The sequence below is a fragment of the Tasmannia lanceolata genome, unplaced genomic scaffold, assembly GCF_043159265.1.
Source record: "Tasmannia lanceolata isolate RefF3 unplaced genomic scaffold, GAP_Taslan_0.1 ptg000003l, whole genome shotgun sequence".
Lineage (NCBI taxonomy): Eukaryota > Viridiplantae > Streptophyta > Magnoliopsida > Canellales > Winteraceae > Tasmannia > Tasmannia lanceolata.
The window spans coordinates 16,303,375-16,324,839 of NW_027518680.1; the positions used below are offsets into that span (position 1 = coordinate 16,303,375).

The 21,465-nt window shown below is 41.1% G+C and overlaps 2 protein-coding genes and 1 long non-coding RNA gene across 6 annotated transcripts in view; 1 reads left to right on the top strand and 2 right to left on the bottom strand.

Moving 5' to 3' along the window:
* Nucleotides 1–10,355, top strand: part of LOC143852539 (P-loop nucleoside triphosphate hydrolases superfamily protein with CH (Calponin Homology) domain-containing protein) — a 61,347-nt gene extending 50,992 nt beyond the window's left edge. For all 4 annotated transcript variants that reach the window (XM_077361957.1, XM_077361982.1, XM_077361973.1 and 1 more), the window contains one exon: nucleotides 10,027–10,355. In XM_077361957.1, the coding sequence (XP_077218072.1) occupies nucleotides 10,027–10,097 (71 nt within the window). In that variant the 3' untranslated portion in view covers nucleotides 10,098–10,355. The remainder of the gene's footprint in view (nucleotides 1–10,026) is intronic.
* An 872-nt stretch (nucleotides 10,356–11,227) lies between these two features.
* On the bottom strand, nucleotides 11,228–13,694 carry LOC143861586 (uncharacterized). Its single transcript, XR_013239974.1, has 2 exons — nucleotides 13,374–13,694; nucleotides 11,228–11,749 (listed from the first exon to the last, which is right to left on the bottom strand). It is a non-coding gene; the product is annotated as an uncharacterized LOC143861586 (long non-coding RNA).
* A 380-nt stretch (nucleotides 13,695–14,074) lies between these two features.
* DTA4 (downstream target of AGL15-4) lies at nucleotides 14,075–18,375 on the bottom strand. The gene is made up of 3 exons (XM_077372493.1): nucleotides 17,687–18,375; nucleotides 16,273–16,636; nucleotides 14,075–14,440 (listed from the first exon to the last, which is right to left on the bottom strand). The coding sequence occupies exons 1-3, from the start codon at nucleotides 18,220–18,222 to the stop codon at nucleotides 14,216–14,218; spliced, it is 1,125 nt and encodes a 374-aa protein (XP_077228608.1). The 5' UTR covers nucleotides 18,223–18,375; the 3' UTR covers nucleotides 14,075–14,215.
* Nucleotides 18,376–21,465: the final 3,090 nt, after the last annotated feature.

Here is a 21,465-nt window from a genome sequence, read left to right on the forward strand (position 1 = left end):
TACATTTTTTTATTTTTTAATATTTTTTTCTCATATATATATATATATATATATATATATATATAGAGAGAGAGAGAGAGAGAGAGAGAGGAAATGGTTTGTGAGCAGCTGCTGAGATAAGCTGCTCATATAAGCTTATCTGAGCAGAGCTCACAAACCATGGGGGGGATCCATGGACACACAGTGTCTGCCCATTTTTCCCTCCACCTTTGATTGGGTTAGGATGATCCTATAGGGCTGATTTTGATTTTTGGTACACACCCTATCCATGGAAGGGCCTTCCAAATGAATGCTTTGGATCCCCGAAAAAATATGCCCCCCCCCCCCCCCCCCCCCCACACACACACACACACACACACACATGGTTTGTGAGCTCTGCTCAGATAAGCTTATCTGAGCAGCTGCTCACAAACTATTTCCTCATATATATATATATATATGATACGATTTACGATTCGATAAAAGTTGAACCCTGTTACGATTTACGACTCAATTCTGATTTTCAGAACCTTGCACACATGCTTGGTATCACTGAAATGTCTTTCTTTAGGTGATCACAAGTATTTATTTTCCTGTGTACCAACGTCCATCCAAAGGCAACCACTCTTGGGGGGGGGGGGGGGGGGGGGGGGCTAGGGATTTCCATATACGCCTGATCGCTGTTGGCTGGCCAACATTTAGGACCACAAAGAAGGATTTTGCTTTGAATTCTCCATTGGACTCCGGGGTCAAACTATTTTGCTGTGAATTCTCCATTGGTGCGGTAAAACATCATGGATTTCTTGCTGCTTGAGATCCCGACGTAAGCGTATATCCCAGAAACCTCTGCCTCTTTGCCGTCTCTAACCAAATAGTTTGATACCGTGGCTTCTGGCCTTACTGCAATTCTAAGTAGTCGTGGGAATTCCATACTCAATAATGTTTTACCGCACCAAAGGTCTAACTATAATCTCACATCCGTGCCTTTTCCAACTTTAAAACGTATTTCTCGTTCCAAGTCTTCTTTAACCGAACAGATAGACTTCCATGCTCCTGATCCCTTCCTTCCCGTTGGTTTCTTAATATTCCAGTCCCCCCATTCCTATCCATATTTCGACCCAACTCCCGATGCCACAATGCCATTTTCCCTGAGTCATATCTCCATAGCCACTTCCCAAGTAAGGATTTGTTTCGCAGTCTTAGCTTCCCAATCCCTAGGCCTCCATTTCTTTTTGATTTGGTCACCCTCTCCCAATTGATTAAATGTCTTAGCTTCTTTGTTTGGCCATCTCCATCCCACAAGAAATTTCACTGTAGTCTTTCAATTGTCAATGCTACCTTCACCAGAATTTTGAAGAGAGACATAAAGTTTACCGGCATGTTTGAGAGTGCCGCTTTTATTAATGTAATTCTTCCCCCAAGAGATATATATCGTTTCTTCCACATTGCTAGTTTCCTTTCTATTCTTTCCACCACCGGGTCCCATTGAGCAGTCGACGGGATCCCAAAACCTAATGGTAAACTCAAATAGGTCACCAGAAAGGTCCTGGCGTTGCATCCAACCACCCGTACCAGATTTTGAACTTCTCGCTGGTCCATGTTTATGCCCAAAAAACATACTTTTGTTGAAGTTAATTTTAAGGCCATGAGTGACCTCAAACAATTTAAATATCTTCATGATATTAGGGATAGCCTGAGAATTGCTTTGCAGGAATACGAGTGTATCGTCAGCAAATTGGAGGTGTGTTATTTCTTCACCAGTGGGCCCAACTTGCAACCCACGAATCAGATCCGACCTATTCACCTTCATCACCATCTGACTAAGGGCCTCCACCACCATTATGAAGAGGTAAGGGGCTAAGTGGTCCCCATGTCGGATACCCCTTGTGGCCTTGAAAAATCCCTCCGCTGAGCCATTATTGATAACCGAGAAAGAATTGAAGGATATGAGCGATCTAGTCTAGACCCTCCATTTTGGCCAAAGCCCATCCTTTCTTGTATGAAGTCAAGAACATCCCAGTCTATATGGTCATAGGCTTTCTCGATGTCTATCTTAAACGCTAAACCTGGACTTCCACTTCTTTTTACCGAGTCACTAACTTCATTAGCAATGAGCAGCACCCCATCCAAATTTGCCTTGATTCAACGAAGGCTCCCTGTAATTGGGATATGATATCCCCCATGATATGTTTCACTCTCCTAGCCAGCAACTTAGAGATGATCTTAGGAATGCTATGCATCAGGCTAATTGGGCGAAAGTCCATGATCCCAATTACCCCTTCCTTTTTAGGGATTAGTGCAATGAAGGTGGCTTTTGCTGCTTCACTGATGATTCCCCTTTCCTGGAATTCCTGAAAGAAGGCCATAGGCCCTGTTTGGTTGCTGAGAATTTATTGGAAGAAGTAGTCAAAGGGGGAGGTGACAAGCATGGAAGTTGTGTAGGCTTGTCTAGGGGAGAAGAGTGGTAGTCAAAAAGGAAAAAAGCGGTCGGCGTTTGGTTGCTAGAAGAGGTGTGGAAATATTTGGGTGTGTAATACCTGGTAAAAATAACAGTTATTATGCATAAAAACTATTCACATGTTACTATTCCCCACAGTTTTTCCTATAAATAGAGCAGCCGGGAAGAGAAAAGGAAGAAAGAGAAAGAAAAGGGAAGAAGAGGGAGAAAAATGAAAAGGCTAGGAGAATCATTTCTCCCTGATCGTTGTCATCTTCAAGGTCAAGCATTTTCAAATTCCCACTTCCCAGGTTTGATAAGGCAGGTGATAGCTAGACTCGACTGGTATCTTTTCTCAATGAAAGTGATAGGGATATGATTATATGTTGTTTTATTGAGATATTTCTTATCTGTTTAACTTCAAATATTCATTGTTTACATTTGGGAAATATCAAATCTTATTTGTTTCAAAATGATGAAATGTGTTTTATTTTGGAAAATAAAATGAAATGTTGGATTTCATATGAACGAAAATGAGAAATGAAAGAAACGAAAGAGGTAAATGTATGATAGTCTCTCGTGTGACGTGTTTGTACCTCTGAGCCGTCGACTTACCCAAAAGAGGAAGAGAGGCCAAGTCCAAAGAGGACAATGCGAGGGTGAGGCGGATCGTTACAGGAAACTTTAGAAATAGAAACAACTGGAAACTATTGGGCTTTAAATGATTTGTTTTACTATCTGATTAAATTGTTTTCATAAAAAATCCTACTAGTACTAGTTTTAAATTCACATTATGTTCTATACAAAATACTACATATTTTTATAGAACTGTATCTTAGTATTGATTTCAGCTACTTGTCGAAGCTTCTATATACCTGCTCTCCTAACCCACCTTTTCCCATCAGAATTTGAAAATTTGGATGCGGGAGTATATGTCAATAAGGAACCTTAGTTATGAGAAGTGTGAAAGCAACTTGAGGAAATACGGAAATGATGAACCTAATCAATCTCCTCAGATGTAAAAAGGTTTTAAATATGTCATACTTGGGATTTTTTAAAATTCAGGATGTACTTTGACCTTCCGCCGTGTAATTACATGAATAAATATGTTTTGTTGCTCGTAGCGATTCGTGCAGTAAAACTCTAATTACAGGAATAAATATGTTTTGTTGCCCGTAGCGAGTCGTGTAGTAAAAATCCGGGTCGTTACAGGGTGTCATTATCAAAATGGGTCGTGGAAGAGAGAGAAAGGGAAGAGAGAGAAAGAAAGGAAAAAGACAATGATTAAATAAGACAAACAAATTCCACGCTTCTCACAAAAAACTCCGAAAAGGAGGTTTGCCATTGGAATTTTAGTAGAGGGGACATCTCCCGCCACATCAGCGCCACCTAGGAAAAAGTGTAATGATGATGTCTCTTCAATGTCTTGAAGTCAAATGGAATTTGAGCTCAAATTTTACAACCAAACAACATTTGGCATTCCATATCCCATAAAATGCCCAGCCGTCTTCCACTTTTTTTGCAACCAAACAGGGCAATAATGTCTTTCTTTAGGATGCCCAAAACTTTTAGAAAAAAGCCATCGGGAAACCATCCCGACCCAGGGCCTTATCCCCAGCCATGGAGAAGATGGTCTATTCGACCTCCTCAGAGAAGTTTCGATCCAGCAATATTCTTTGACTAAGGGTAATGCTTCTGAATTGAATTCCGGCCAACTTCGGCCGCCATTCTGATATAGTACCGAGTAGAAGTCCACAATTTTTGCTTTGATCAGGTTTTGGTCTTCAATTACTGAATCCCTATCCCTCAGGCAATTGATTGAATTAGTTATCCTTCTTGAATTTGCAACTCGGTGAAAAAACTTCGAATTCATATCTCCGGCTTTAAGCCAAAGAGCTCGTGATTTTCGCCTCCATATGATTTCTTCTCTTCGTAAAATTGCCTCATTTTCCTCCAAAAGTTTCAGACGATCCATTTTTTCATCAACTGAAAGCAGGCCATCAACCTCTTTTCGTTCTAAAAACGCCAAGGTGGTAGGGATCTCATCCTTCCTTCGCCTGGTCTCCTCATCCACAAGTTTTTGCCATTCTTTTATTTTAGTTTCAACACCTTCAATTTTTGACATAGGACATACCCCTTTTAGCCATTGATTTCAGTTTCTTCCCACCATTGCTTGACCTTGTCACCAAAACCTGGGACCTCCAAGAGGTCCAGATCAAATATGAAGGGCCAGGGTCCCCCAGAGAAATTAGAAATTTCCAGCACAATCGAGTTGTGTTCAGACAAAGACCTTGGGAACGCCTTCTAAGAGATTAGGGGGAAGCACTCCCATTCTCGGGTTATAAGAATCCGGTCAATTCTGCTCATTATCAATCATTCATGATTGTTATACCATGTGAACCTTGCTCCATTTAATGGTAGATCTATCAATTCGTGATCCTGAATAAATTTTGAGAAATTTCTCATGCTGGTTGTGATTCTGGTATGCGAGTTCTTTTCTGATGAGAATCGAATCGTGTTAAAGTCACCACCAAGGATCCACGCGCCCTGCCAGGAGGCTCGAATGCTCATCAAATCAAGCCATAATTCTCATCTCTCAGTGGCCTTGACCGGTCCATAGATGACCGTAAGCATCCATTTTTCAATCCAGTCAGAGGAGGAGAAGATTATCGAAATCGAGAACCTCCCCATTCGAATTTCCTCTATAAAATCTACTTCTTTCCAAATTACAATAATCCCTCCTGCTGTACCCATTGCTTCTTTTGCGACCCATTCTCGATGATTTCTATCCCATATTTTATTGATGATATTGTCTGTTACCCCCATTATCTTGGATTCAATGACAACCATCAAGTCTAGCTTGCGTTGATAGATAAAATCCTTCACCTCCTGTGTCTTTCTGTCATCCCTCAGTTCCTTAATGTTCCAAAATCCTAGCTTCATTGGGAGCGGGAACTGGAGCTCCCAACGGCTTTGATGTCCTATTAGATGAGGACTTCACTCGAGCGGTAGTGCTTGTGAGGGGGCCCACGTCCCTAATGTTTGAGGCAGCTTCGTTATATCTCCAGGATATAGAGGACACTCCCTTGTTACACAGTACCTCCTTTTGTTTGTTTTTTTTTTCTCCAGTAACCTCCTCCAGGTGTTCCTCCCTAAAAGCTTGGTGGGGTATTTTCCACCGCCCTGCAGTGTTCCGATAAGGGTTTCGAGTCTTTACGATCAGTCCTGAAGATACAGATCTCTTCGAGCTTTTTTTAGAACCTCTAGGGCTCTGATGACTTTTTCCTTTAATCTTGACGGAATGAGGGGCAAATGGGTTTTTATTCGTCCCCTTAAGGTATGCACAGGTTCATCACGTGTGTTGTCAGGACCATAGTTGCCAGTTCGGGAAAGGGTACGTGAAACGGAAACGTGTAACGCGTGAAAAAATCAAAGGGGAAACGAGAAACGGGAAACAATAGAGAAACGCATGTGAAACGCATTGGAAAACGTCTTGGGAAACGCAAGGGAAACCTAAAGAAAACGCTAGTGAAACGTACGTGAATCCTAAAGGAAATGTTAGTGAAACACATAAATGTGATGATAACACATATATTGATAAGGACAGCCCTCTTTAGTGTATTTATCTTTAAACTAGATAGGGTTGTTCATAGAAAACTATAGGGGGTTTAAATGTACCCTTTAAAAGTATTAAATTCCAAGAAATGCGTTTCCATGGAAGTGAAACGCGTTTCCCATTTCTTGGAAACGCGTTTCCAAGAAATGGGAAACACGTTTCACAAACATTTCGCAGGCGTTTCACTATTTTCCAAAAAGCGTTTTGTACCCGTTTCGGAAACGTGTTTCCCACCTACGCTAGGCGTTTCCTGCTTCTATGGTCAGGACCATCCAATCGGGTGTCCACATGAGGTGGGCCAAACACAATTGGAAAAGAGTTTTCCAAATCCTTTTGACTAGTAGATGAGAAAAGCTTCGGAGAAAGGGTTTCTTCATCGGGAATCTTGGACTTACTTGCCAGCTTAGCTAGGGAAGGACCATTCTAAATTGTCAGATGAGGTTGAAATTTGAAATTTGAAATCTCCCTATGGATCCTTCTTTGAGTCTTGGGACCTGGGTCACCCAGATCCTGTACATGTGCCTGCCAAGTGGCAGTAGTGCCAACGCTCATCCCACCGGCCCTCTCTGTGTCGCCGGAAAACGCCGGACTAGAATCAGGTACCACCGCATGCCTTCTCTCGGCAGGAACCTGTTCAGGAAGAAGCCCCTCCGATTGCTGGTCAATTGCCAGATGTCTTGCGGGTAAAGGATCTACATTGTGAGGTATTTCTTTGGGAATCTTGGTGGATCCTCGAGCTGACGCCCTTTCCATTGACTGGGGGTCATGGACTTCAACACCATTTTTGAAATGGCTATTTTGGATCCAAAGATCAACGAAAGGCCTAGAAAATTTCCAATCTAGTGCAAAATTTTTGCCGAAGCAAAGCTCATACAATCTTCATGATTCCCTTTCATATCTGTTTCAAGAACTGTGCCAAAAATTTTCCTTAGAGCTTCCTTCGTTGATATAGCCCACGCATGGAGTGGGATCCCAAAAAATCTGACCCAAGTTGCTTTGGCCCCCTGTTGGTAATCCTGATGCCACGCTATGAGAGATAGAAGATAATGACCGCAAGCCTTTCCCCCCAACTGCAGGATTCTAGTAGCCATATCTTCCTTTTCAAACATGAAAAGAACTTCATTGTGAGCAAGGATACAAGGTTTAGTGAGAGTAGGGATATCCCAAAACCACTTAGCCCAATTCCACAAATCTTCTAGGTTCCACTCCGTCTTCTTTAATCTTCCAATCAAGCATGACTTCAAAATCTGCCTTCGTTCGTCCACCTCCTTTCCAGACACACTGAGATTACCGGATACCCATCCTCTAATCTAAATGAGTTCACCCCAGGGTCGGGCCAAACCTTTTCTTCCTCCGAACTTTGAGGTTGCAAGGTTTCCCATTTAGGTGTTGAAGGCACTGGTAGCTCACCAGTTTTTCCACGTTGACACCCTCTGCAATACTTACGCCATTTAAAATTCTGGTAGTTGCATGTTACATAACTCCAATCCCCCCGCCTCATTTGATGTAGGGAAGGATATTGTGGAAGATTCAATTTAGACGGGACTTCTTTGAGAGGGAGATGGGAAGGGTAGCTCGGCTAATGGTGTTATTGGAGTCCTGCTACATTAAAAGATCGGGAGATGAAAAAGGATTTTTATGAGATGCTCGTCTGGATCTTTCAGCGTTAAATCCTTCTACTAGCACCTTGTGCCTTGCCTCCCCAATTGCGCATATAACCAAGGTATGGAGCATACCTGTCCCTCCAAGGGTCAATGTGTTTAATTGGATAGCCAAGATTCTGACGGTAGATCGCCTCAGAAACTGTGAGATCATCATGGGGGACCATTGTGCATTATGCGTGGAAGTAGGAGAGCTGTGGACCACATTTTTATTCACTGTAGGACAGCAAGGGAGATATGCACACATTTTTTTTTTTTTTTTTGTTTTGAAAATTGACAATTTCGATACTATGGAGATTACATTGGGGACCAGGGGTCCCTACTTGCATTACATAGGATCAATTAAAGGTGGCTAGGAGCATACGCCTGAGCCATTGAACACCAAAAGAAGTGATCTACTGGGTCAACCACTACAGTGGGGACCACTCTCCCATACGCTGCCACTATGCTGAATAACTATTTCACTTCCCTTTTGAAATCTTTAGCTACTACCACTGTCGAGAGCTCCTTGGGTATGCTAACGTATTCTAAGGAGATTTGGGATGTCTTGGGTATTTCCGCTACATTTGTCCGACTTATTAGACTCCTGGTTCTCTGTTCCTTTGATGAAAAAAAGGAAAGGTTCAGTGGCGTGTGGTTCTTTTGGCTACAATATGGGTGATATGGAAGGAAGGAAATGCCAGCGTTTTTAGGGGTCTGACAAAAAGCTCACCCTTCTTGTACATGAAGGTGATAGCACTCACGATATCCTGGGTTAAGAGCCTTCCCAGCTTCACTTTCATCTCTTGTTAGTACTTATGGAGGGGATAGAGAGAGATATGTGCCAGTAGAGCGCAAGAACACGTCCCTACTCCTAGCTGGGAACCCCCAAGCCAAAACAAGCTGAAACCCAACTTTGACGGATCTAGCATGGGTAACTCAGGACTAGCTGGGGTGGGTGGTGTCCTTAGGGACAACAAGGATGTTGCAATTTGGGCCTTTTCGGGTCCGATCGAAATAACATATTCAAGTGAAGCTCAGGTTAAAGCATTATTACAAGTGATAAGGTTCATAGAAAGCTCGGATCTCAATAGATTGATTGTTGAGGGGGATTCTCTCAATGTTATTTGGTGGGCAAGTGGGAGCCAGCTGCCTCCATGGAGATTCACGCACATGTTCGATGAGATTTTTGACAGGGCGGAGGATGCCTCATTGATGTATCGGCTTGTTCGTAGATCAGCTAACACCAACACCGATCGATTAGCTTGGTCACGAGTAGAAAGACAGCCCATCTATATTTTATTTCTTACTACCTTGATAGTTGCTCTGTATTTGCTTTTGTTTGTTATGCTTTATTGTTCTTTGCTATGTTCTATGTTCCTAGTTGTATTCGGTCACAGCCTTTTCAATATAGATTAATTTGCCATTAAGAAAAATAAACTTGCTGTATTGTCATAACAAAGGCTACCATCAGTATTGTGCTTAATCCTGTTCAACTCGTTGCATAAACCTGTTTAATGCTATCTTCCTCTAGTCACCAGGCCGGATTCTGATTTGATGTTCTCCGCTTCTAAAATTGATTTTAGAGAAAATGGTAGCTCTGTAGGCCATAACTTATTGTCAAGGCGAGGAATTAGAAATCTATGCTTTACGGAAATCTTGTTTATAAGTCGACGATCAAAATACATCCTCCATGTACGTTGAGCAAGTTGGCTTGCTCAGATACTCTTTCTTTGGAGCAAGCAAGTCGGGCATTGTGCATGAACGTTGGCTTGCTCAGATAAATCTTTTATGCCATAATTCCTCTTCTTTCCTCTTCAACTCTTCTTGTTTCTTTGGATTTATACCTTAGACTGACAAGTTAGGTAACACTGATCCTGGAACAAGATTGTTGGGATGCTGAATATCTTGCATCTGCGATAGTTTTTTTGGCATCTCATCAAGAATTAAACTCTTTAAGTCTATAAGAACTTCCTGCATCAGGAATATTCAACTTCTCTTTAAAGAGAACATCAACGACCTCTCGTGTCACTAGTGCTTATTACGACTCCCTACTCCTTGCACTCCTCTTCGAACTGTTTCGTGGTGAACGTATTGCATAGCTTATATTTTCGTTAAGAAAATGCAGAGATATAAACATTGGTCCTCTTTATTTATAGAAATGATACCCACACTCCTTGTTTTGATAATGGCACGTGTGACTTTATTAAAAACATTTTTGATTGGCTGTTGATATCTTTTGGGAAATTGTAAGTACCTTTAAAAGCTAGCTACGGTAGTGTAAATTGAAAAAGAGTAGCATTACTAAGGGAGTACTGATATCAATTCCCATTATTTTCTGTTTTAATGCTCAGGTTTGTGGAAGACGACGACCACCCAAGGGATGACGAGCTCTTCACCCAGACCTGCGAAGCGATGGCAGTAAAGCTGGTATTTTCGTGGCAACAACCTCTGTAATTTAATGGGTTAATCACTAATCTTGTAGTCATCAGTTAGCATGCATTCTTTATCATGCCAAGGTTCCTTTTTATCTATAAATCTCTAATGTGTAGTATATATTCCAATTAGTCATTGATAATTACAAAGCCCATCTTGCTATTCCCATGTAAAACAACCCCATTATGCCAAACAACCTTGGTATTTTGCATTAATCTTAGCCTTACACATGGCATCTTTCTCCAAATTCTTCTTCTATAAGGTCGATTATATCAAATTGGCCTATGTTTCCGCAATTGAAGGTTAAGACAAATATGGCCAACAATTCACATTTAAAGGTAAAAGTCCATTAATCGGACAATTAAAATCATTTGACTCTGCAATGTTTGGGCTATTATGTAGAATATAAATGAGTTTTACCTTTAAATCATGGAAGTTTGGTAGTCTCTCATCGGAGTTATTTCACAAAGACTTGCCATGGTAAGGAGTAAAGAAGAAGGGGAAACAAGCACACTTGGAGAGCACACTACAATGAGTTGCATGCTGTGTTTGTGAAGTACTTTCCCTTCCGAAGAAGACTCAATTGATTCTCTCCCAATTGGTTGGATCATAGGTGCGATGATTTACTTCACGGGTGAGGTCTCTAGTTCAAGTCTAGGATGGTCCATCATCCTAATTAATTCGAGATTTGACCAACATCCTAATTAGACCTGTTTTTTTAACTTTATAAACTTATTACATCGCTTCTGACCGGTTTGGATTCCAAGAAAAACATTTCTTACCGAAAATTTTTATGGTTAGTTTAGAGGGGTATTATCATAAATCGAATGTCCCTTTTAAGTGAAAATTGAATGGTGTTGATTTAAGTTATCTTTTGTTCATATGAAAAAAAAGTAGAAAAGAGATCATTGGACTCAATTAAATGTAATTTTGATTCCAATAATCAGTTTTGGATTAAAAATCACTTCTCAAAATCCAAAACAAAGAGGGCTTTACTTCTACTTTTGAGTTCAGCCGAGTAAAGCTAAATCATTGATTTTTTTATCGCCTTAATCTTCCAGTTGGAGTTTATAGGGGGTCTACGTAGGTCCCACTGAGTGACTCAACATAGCAAACCAGTTCAAGTAATATAATACTTTAAGATTTATGCAAAATCATGTACATAACCATGTGATTGATGGCTTAGCAAGGGTGTGCTACTTACACAGCTACTGCCCGAGTTCTTAGAGATGAGATGAGTCAGGTTAGTTACATGGAAACTTAACGCAGTGAAAATAGAAAATTTGGAGTTGAAAGTCACTCCCATAGAAGATTTGGAGTTGCATTTGGAGTGTACTCTACAAATAGAAAATGAAAGGGAAGAATCCTCTTTCTTGTTCTCTCATCTTCCTCCTGTTGGCAGTGGACTTTAGGCTTTATTGCTGTCTAGGGAGTAAACTGATCTTCTCTTGTAGTCTTCAATCTCTGACCTTCAATCCTTTCCCCTCCATTCTAGTTTCAAGTAATTCTCTATAAAATCTTACGTCATTGATGGGATTTCTGTTTGCATGCTCGGCTCTTAGACATTACTAACTGCTCTTAGACATTACCAATACTAAAAACATTTTGGTTTGAACGTCAGCAAAATTCAAGCTAGCTTACCTGTAAAAAAAAAGAAACTCCAAATCTGTCAATACCATCTGAAATAATCGTTTCTTACACATTAAGGCTGTGTTTGGCAACCAAAATGTATTTTTAATATTGCTTTATAGAATGTTGAGGAAGGGCAGGAAAGGGAGAGACCTAAAGAGGGGCTGAGGAGGTGAGAAAAGACTGAAAATCAAGGGAAAAATAACTTCTAAAAATACAATTTGTTTTGGGAGATGATATTTTCACTCCCCCGCAGTACGCATGCGCCCTCTTATAACGTTATTTGACGTGAAATCACATTATAAGGGGGCGCCTGCGTACTGGGGGTGAAAATATCGTTGCCCTTACTATCCGTGGAAGATGAGTTCATAATTGCCAAACATGGCCTAAATTAAAAATAATTCTCAAAATTCTCCATCATTACCAACGCCACGCTAATCTGAGTATCCATCCAGGGATTTGCAGGGACCATCACAGATGGTCAGTCGCATGTCAGGCCAGCCACAGAGGCTCACTTTTCTGCAGATTTTGTCATCATTCACGAGTTGGCCGGTCTGACATGCGACACCATCTGCGAAATGCTTGTTTCATCTCCGTGCGTCGCCGGAAAATAAGCCTTTAAACATTTTGGCGTACAGCCTATTTATAGTGGGACCAACAAATGAACGGTTTAGATGATCCAAAGATGTGGGGCTCACTCCACCTGTTTTCTACTGCTGTGCTCTCTTTGGATAACATCAAAATTGATGCAAAATTTGCCAACAAGATTATTCTAAGTTGATCTTATTTGCAAATGGGGCATTAAGGCCACTTTGAAACTCATCAACTAAGATATTTATAAAGCCAATTATAACCGTTTTTTCATATAAAATTATTTGGGAAGTGGTATATCCGCCCCTTTTGATTACTCGGGACACCCGACAACAATGTATCAATGACTGTAGAGGGGCTGATGTACTTCACGTCAGAAGAATTCAATGGGGCTGATTGCCACGTACACTCGCCATGGGGTGTCCCAAGTAATCAAAAGGGGCGGATATATCACTTCCCAATTATTTGTAAATAAGACTACATGCGCATATAAGATCATATATACAAATAAGTTTAATAGCGAGGAATGATAGATGAAAGGGTGCCCTTGCTCCCTTGATTGGATCCACGTCACTTTCGGTAACCTTTTAAAATCAGTTGAGAAAGTAAATTCAGTTGCACTTAATGATGTGGGTCCAATCAAGGATCCTTTCCCAGCTCTTTATGCAAGGGCTTGCATCTATCATCCTTCTTTTTATGAGTATCCCAAGAGATCTTAAGCATCTCTGGGTATCCAATGAGACCCTACCCATCTCTCTCTCTCTCGCTTAAGCATCTCTGGGTATCCAAAGAGACCCTACCCATCTCTCTCTCTCTCTCTCTCTCTCTCTCTCTCACTCATTCACTCACACACACACACAGTTTTTTTGATAACCGGAAGCTTTTATGAGTAAGAGCAGGCCAAAGTGTGACATTCACCATGCACATTAATACTTGACAAAGAAATAGAAATCCAAAGCTAAGACTTCACAATAATCTATAATAACCCACATCTCATTTATTACTGTACATGAAGTTATGAACAAAAAATAAAAGACCCACCAACCTGTAAAATGCCAAAATCTTGTGGAAGGACTATAAAAGGGCTCCAGATAGGATAGGTGAAAATGGCTCAGGAGGTGACTGTCAGGGTTCTTGGAAGTCTTGTTTGTGAGCTCCACAAGGCTGGGAAGTGTACTTGCAAGGAATGGAAGGTGGACTGTAGATAAGTGTGTAGGGCGGAGAGGAAAAGAGGTAGATGCCTGCAGGGAGGTAGGAAAACAACAAAGGGACTTGATGCAACGACTATGCCCACTAACAGTGTTACCACGATTTTCCTCTGGTTTTCTATTGAGGTTTCTCCCTTTTATTTGGTGGGAATGAAGAATGTTAGTTATGTTTCTCCCCAATTGCACACATGCACAATAGGATTCACTTGTCTAAAATGATATCTCAACTCTTCTACAAGAAAAATTGGCAAAGAAAAGAGAGAATAATCCCCGTCGAATTCTCAAAACCTTGTATTCTCTTAAGCCCTGCTCGTTTAGGATCTTGAGAATTGATTTTGAGTCCAAAACTGATTCAATTTTAAGTCCAGTAGTCAGTTTTGGATTCAAAATCAATTCTCAAAATTCAAGACGAACAGGCCCTTAATTTTGATTCCAATAATCAGTTGTGGACTTAAAATAAATTCTCAAAATAAAAAGGATCAAGGCCTTACTTCATTGGGTGTCAAAACAAAACCTTCTCACTTGCATTCACAATATATCAAACAATGCCAAGCAGCCAAAAATGAGAATTATATTCACCAATTGCCCCCATAAAATTCAGCAACAAGATTAAAAATCACCATCAAAACAGCAGTTTTAGATTCCAATGTCCATAAATAAGTACCCTCCTTAGGAAAATTCAGAATTTCTTGTAGAAGAAGACTAAGAAGTGATAGATAATTGATAGGAATATTGCTATTATGACCTGTTGGGTGAGTGAGATGGTCTTGTTGTTGCCTCTTGAGGAGGAGGTTTGGGTGAGTGTTGAAGGAGAATAAAGGAACGCCATTGATATTGAATCATGGACTTCCATATTGAAAACTGGCCTCCCAATGACATGCTTGTAGAGACCTCCACTCCATACCTGAAAAAACAGAGCAAAAAGCATAGTTGGGGTCATTTTTCATATCCATAATAAGGCCCACCAAGGCACCAAAGGGAAGGTATCAATTATCCATTGGCACTGCTCATGTCTCAAAATTCATTTTGCTAGACCCAGTGTTGACGTGCCATGTTAGAAATGTTATGACAGTGTAGGAATATGGATATGATGTCTAAATTCAATTGATGTGTTCTCAGAAGGCCTTTTTATTTTAGATTTTGAGATTGTGAGTCCAAAACTGATTATTGGACTCAAATTTATGTTGAATTTTAAGTCCAGTAATCAGTCTTGTCTATCAATCGATTCAAGTTGTTGTTCAAGTCATGTATGATAATTCCACAAAGAGTTGTAGGACTTGTTTGGATGCCACTAAAATTAGTCCTTTGGAAATAATATTATTTTAAGTTAATCTTAGTTGCAAATGGGACACTAAGGTTAATTCGGAAGCCATTAACTTAGATATAAAACTATTTATCATCATTATTTGCGTATAAGTAGTAATAAATGTATAGGAATAATAAATGCACCTTCTTGATGTGGATCCAATCAGGGTGCACTTGCAGCTGGTTTTCTGACGTTTGCTCATTGGATTGAGGAGATCATAGATCGAGTGGTTGGTTCTTCTCTCTCCTTCCATCACAGTGAGGTTGATAGATTAGCCGGGGAAAGAGTTCAAGGGTGGACTTGGAAATTTTTGATTTCCTTCGACCTTGTGAGAATAAGTATAGGTGGGGCCTAATTTGTCCAAAGATCTAAACAATTCAGTTGTTGGGCCCCACCAAGGGTTTATGGAGAATAGACCTGGCAAACGGGTGGGCTGGGCCGGGTTTCACCCAGCCCGTACGGGTCGTATGGGCCGGGTAAAAAATGACCCAGAATTTTATGGATCACAATTTGGTGAACCCGGACCCCACTCGTATGGGTCCAGTGGACTCGCAGGTGGCGCCCCCACCCCCCCCTTTTTTTTTTTTTTGCTTTTTTTATTCCCACACTATAATAGGATGATCCAAGCCGTCCATGTGATGCACCATAATGTGAATAGGTTGTGTCCAAAAAATCATTTCCATAGGATGACCCTAGGCCTCTGATCTAAGGAGGAATTGCATATTATTATTCATGGAAACCTTTATAGATTGGAGGGCTAGGATCATCCTATGGAAATGATTTTTGGTGGGTGACCTATTTGGGCTTTTACGGGCACCTGCAGGTCCACCCGTCCCGGACCAGGGTCAAATTTTCAACGGGTCATGATTTAGTGACCCAGACCCGTAAATTACAGGCGGGCCGGGTCAAAGAGAGGAGAGGGGAAGAGAGAGTAAGTACAACTAGTGTATAACAATCAGTCAAGTAGTGTGTACTGTCCGGTGTTGTACCGGTTGTGGCTTTACAAACGGTAAAGGTGTAGTGAATTTATCATTGCCCTTGATATATGGGCCATGTCAGGACCTTAAAATCATACTTTAGTGCATACCAAGTTGTGGGCCACCGGAGAATAACCAAAAAATGTTTATAAACAGCAGGGACAGCTATTCACTTTGTAACATGGCTAGCATAATGGGGTGCAACTAGGGTTAGAATGGGTCCCAGCTTGACCCTAGTTGCACCCTTGACTCCATCAGCTAGACCCAACACCTGGGCCCACCCACAATCACACAAAGAAAGTAGCATTTGCAGGTGAGCCCGGGTTGTATGACCCTAGCAACATAGCTCTGAGCCTGTTTCATTTTTTACTCTTTCCAATTGGTCTACCTTCATTTCTGTCTCTTTTGATTGGGGTCCAAAGAAATATGAAGAAATTTTAAAACTATGCTTACCTCTATTTGATCTCCAACGGTCACAACTATAGTTTCTTTTGTTGGGGAAAAAGAAATCCAGCCTTTCTTTGAGTAAACGTAGAATTCAGATGCACCATCACATATATGGAGACATAAGGAATGTGAGTAATCGGATCTTCGTATCAGCATACGGATGACGTAAGATTTCAGCGAGCTGACGCACTCACCGCCGGATATATTCCGGCCATGGTTGTAGAAACATAGAACCGGAGTCACCACTTCTTCCCCTTCTAGTGTCACACTCGTCTCAATTCTCGAATTCTTCTCTGTATTTTCCAGTAGTGTTTGTAGAACTTTGGTAGCGACCTTCTCTATCTCCGTCCAAAGGCTTTCTGTCTTACTTCTGAAACACCAAAAGGAATTTTTAAATCAAATCACGAGTCTACACATAGGCAACATCTGGGCCATTCATGTGCGTGGGTACTTCTTGGGTTGGGTTCAACTCTAGCCTGGGTTCATCCCGATTTCGGTTAGATTGGATTAGAATTTGGAAAAGCCAACCCAATTTAATTTTTGGTCAGGTTAGGATTGAGGCCTTGGCCACTAGACCCTACCTCTTTCATCTAATTTTACTGTGATTTTCAAAAGAGTATTGCTAGCGAGACGGGAAAAACTTTGGCTCCTGAACAGTTTGGAGGAACTTCCTCCAACCCCTCTAATAGCAAGGGGTGTGGAAATATCAATTCCTAAAGTAAGCATTGAATTGATATTTCCAGAATAGTTCCTCCAAGCTGTTCTAGACCCAAGTTTTGTTCTAGCGAGACCCCAAGAGTAAGACCGAGGAGGAGACCGAACAAATGGGTTCTTGCCACATCATCACAAGTGAGGTAAGCCAGCGTAAGGTTCAGGAAAATCAGCATCTGGTTCAACCCTCGGCACGTAGGGATTTGTTACGTTACACTCTCGGTCTAGATCCGAACCCAACCTGACTCAATGGGACCCAAGTTAGAAAAACGGGTTAGACGGGTCGAGTTAAAGTTGAAAAGTAGGTCGGGTTAGGATTGACAGGAATACTATCTCGGGTTGGATTAGGGTTGGCCTCAACCCGACCCAGCTCAAGTTATACCACTACGCTCTCAAGTGGTGGGCCCTACCATATAGGATTGTAAGCACAGACATGAAAATGCACATCCAATCTTTAATATTTCACACGCGCGAGTGTCTCAAGCAGTGTCTATGTAGCAAAGCAAGTAGATATGCATACTGTTTGGATCATCCTATGTAAGCCGTACATTACTTTTTTTGAAACATACTGGACTGTACAGGGTTTCACCACATAGAAAAAGGGGATGATTTGTTCGCCCCCCTTGTCAATTTACGTTAAAAGTGGGGTGTATTATCCTGCATGGGGGGCGAAAAGATAATCACCCTATAGAAAATCGGTAGAAATTACCTGAAATTTGAGTAACCTAGAGGCCATATTCCCTCCATAGCCGATTTCAAACCCTCCTCCTCATCATCTCTACACCAAAAGAACTCTCCACTCATCTCCTCTTCCTCTTCGCTCGAAAACTCTTCAAATCCATACCTCCTTTCATTTGACCTAGAAATAATCTCCCTTTTCTCCGGCGCGATCCGGAAAATCCCAGCCGCTGACGCTTTAACCGATCCGATCAGATCACTTGAAATCCCATGATTCACCAGCTGAAAACAACCGATTCCCGCGATCGATTCCAGAACCTTCGAGACGGAATCGTGATCAAGCGTTATCAAGGACTCGAAATCAATTTCTAGCGGATTAACAGCCGAGATTTCTCGAGGGAAAATCCGATCTGGTAAGATGAGATCGGGAACGTGAAGAGAGTGCTCCAAGAATTCGGCGAGGACGTCATCGTTTATGACGGTGGATCGTCGGCCTCCGGCCGGGGACGGTGGGGGAGCACGGAATTCTGGTGGATTGTTTTGGAAGTTATGGGGTGATGTTGCCATTGAGGAAGAGAAGGGAGGGGAGAGAAGTGAAGGAGAAAGGAAAGGAAAAGGAGAGAAAGAGAGAGTAATGATGCCATGTTTCGAACTCGTTGGACAACATCGATTGTTTGCTTTTTCCTTTTGTTCTTCTTCTTTTTCTTTCCTTCTATTTGATTTTCTTATTGTTTTGTTTGTTGGGAATTACTCAAACGTCCTACCTTAACAACGGATTTTAGAGGGGTGTTTTAGTCTCTCTCTAATATAGAAACCCAAAACTAGTTGTGATTCGAATAATCTAGGATGAAGAATTTGAGGAAGAAAGAGTGTCACAAGTTTCATGGGACTTGTATTCTTTAAATTGGAGATGCCAGGCTTGTTCACATAAGGAAAATGTGTCTGGACAAATGATGTAAAAAATAAACCAGATCACATATAGATAAGGAAAAACTAGAAAGCAAGAACAATAATAGTGCATCTACAAACCAAACCATAACACAAAATTTACATAATGTGAAAGGAAAAACTACGGGTCAAAGATCTATAAAATAACAATGATATACACTATTTTTCTTCTCAAGTTCTTCATCCAAAGCTTGAGGCTTAAGGTTCACCGCAAAGGCGCAAATATAGAGAGACCAACAAAGAAATAGAAAGATACATGATTACCCTACAAATGGTTTAACCCTAATTATGTTCTAATATAAGCCCAATAAGATAATGGAAAGGTATAGTGGGCCTACATGGGCTAGAGTCTATTAACCAGTCAATAACCCTAGTGTATCTCTATATATAGGGGATGGAGGCAACAAACTAGGTATTCCAAACTAGATACCTAGGGTGTTGCTTGACTATAACACAAATTACTTCCCCTCCTATTGTAAGAGGGTGGTTATCATAGGTGTGTGTGCATGATTAGTGATGGGTCGTAGCGGAGATGAAAAAGTCTCTACCCAGATAGACGACCTTGATCGATTGTGAATGGGTCATGGCTAGAAATAGAAAATCTTTCAGTTGATGAGGTGGAAAAACTTTTCCAAGGAAGTAGTTGGAAAATAAAGCAACTGCCACCACTTGGGTCCCCACTCTCCTGAGCGAATAGAAACAAAACTCTAATCTCTCTCTCAATTTCCCTGGTTGCATCCACAACTTTATTCAGTCACCTATTTTTAAAATGCACCCAACTACTTACTGGATCCACATCCCTTTCCTTAGACCCCAATTTATATATAAAGTGAATATCTTACTAGAGGAATGATAGATACAAGGGAGCCCCTGCATAAAGAGCCAAAAAAGGGCTTTTGATTGGATCACATCATCAAATGTAACTGATTTTACTTTTTCAACCGAATTTAAAATATAACTGAAAATGATGTGGATCCAATGAAGAGCCCTTTTGCAGCTCTTTATGCAAGGGCTCCCTTGTATCTATCATTGCTCATCTTACTACAGTAAAAGAGATCACGGATCATCAGTCCATCTCGAAAGAATTTCATGCCCTAGTTCTTATATTTGTAGTCTTTTTATTCTTTTGGCTTTTCCTTCTACGCCTTCGTCCCGTCCTTTCTTGCCCCCCACCCTCTCACCACCTCTTTCGTTGCTTTTTCTATCATTGTTTGAGATTTTACGTGCTGTGTGCCCATGAAGTTCAGTGTTTCCCAAGAAGTACAGTGGGGCCCACTTCATAGAATGATCCAAACCGTTCATTTGTTGGGCCACAACTCATAAATCATCTCAATATGCTTTACAACCCCAACTCCCCCCCCCCCCAACCCAAATGGGTTAGGATCATCCAATGGAGATGATTTTCAGGTTACAGCCTATTTAGGTTGTGGCCCAACAAATGAATGGTTTGATCATCCTTGAGTTTTGAACGTTTCCTAGCTAGCTCTCGTCCCGGGATTCGTAGGCTCTACTATATTCCTTGAAAAATACTGGACTTCACGTGCACACAGCATATAAAATATCCTAACATTCTTTAATTATACATGCGCAGCAAACTGCTAGGTGAAATTCTGTGATGGGAGTACAGCATAGGTGCCGCCCTTCATTTTTTATCTAACTATGGTAAACAAAGGGAAATGTTATCAGCACTACTCTATTTTGATGAGGGCACTCCTCACTTTATTAAAAGTACGGTATGGCCTGTACCATATGATGATCCAAACCGTCCATTAGGCTGTGTCCCATCTAATGGACGGTTTGGATCATTTCGTATGGTACGGGCCATACCGTACTTTTAATAAAGTGAGGAGTGCCCTCATCAAAACCCAGTAGTGCTGATTAACATTTCCGTAAAACAATCGGGATAAAAGATCAGTTGTCGTTGGATCAAACATCAAGGGTGGCACCTGATAACCATATAAAACTCACTGATATATTACAATATGCCAGGAATTGGGGTTGTTCATTAACACATTGCATGGTGAAGCAGATCTAAACCTTCTACTGGATACTACGGTAACTCTCTCGGATTCTTTATCAAGGGGTTTTTTCTAAGAGATCTAGGACTTAGAAGATGTGTAAAACGATAAGTCAACAACGAATTCAACATACCAGTTGCCATTGATTCTTGAACATTCTGCGAAGATTACACAAGCTTTAATTGATCATTTTGTCGCCGTTTGGACGTTTGGATCTTCTCTGGAGTTTTGGCTCTTGGCCTTCTCTTCCCTCTCACCAAGATGGGTGATGGAACTGATTTTTGGTACACACCCCATCTATGTAAGGGCCTTTCAAATGAATGCTTTGGATCATCCTAACAAAGTAGGCCTCAATGTGATTGGGCGCTTAAGCTCACCATAAGTTTGGTGAGCCAACAGTTTCCTCTCTCTCTCTCTCTCTCTCTCTCTCTCTCTCTATATATATATATATATATATATATATATATATATATATATATATATATATATGAGGAAAATGATTGTGAGCTTGAAGCTCATATAGCTTATATGAGCTTGAGGGCCCAAACACATGGGTCCCACATTTTTTGTGGTGATCCAAACCATTCATTTACAAGACCCCATCATAGATAAGGTGTGTACAAAAAATCAGCTCCATTGGATCATCCTAACCCCTCCAAAAGCGGAGGGCAAAAATGGGCAGATTTGTGGCAAACAGTGTCTGTCCATTTTGCCCTCCACTTTTGGGTGGGTTAGGATGATCCTATGGAGCTGATTTTTTGTACACATCCTATCTATGTAAGGGCCTTTCAAATAAATGCTTTGGATCATCCTAACAATATGGGGCCACATGTGTTTGGGCCTC

Excerpts from the sequence above, each read along its gene's own strand:
- DTA4 (XM_077372493.1), bottom strand. The coding sequence starts at position 18,222 with ATGGCAACATCACCCCATAACTTCCAAAACAATCCACCAGAATTCCGT. Across the intron at positions 16,637-17,686 it reads CTAGGTTACTCAAATTTCAG|AAGTAAGACAGAAAGCCTTT; the intron begins GTAATTTCTACC and ends TTGGTGTTTCAG. Across the intron at positions 14,441-16,272 it reads CCGTTGGAGATCAAATAGAG|GTATGGAGTGGAGGTCTCTA; the intron begins GTAAGCATAGTT and ends CTGTTTTTTCAG.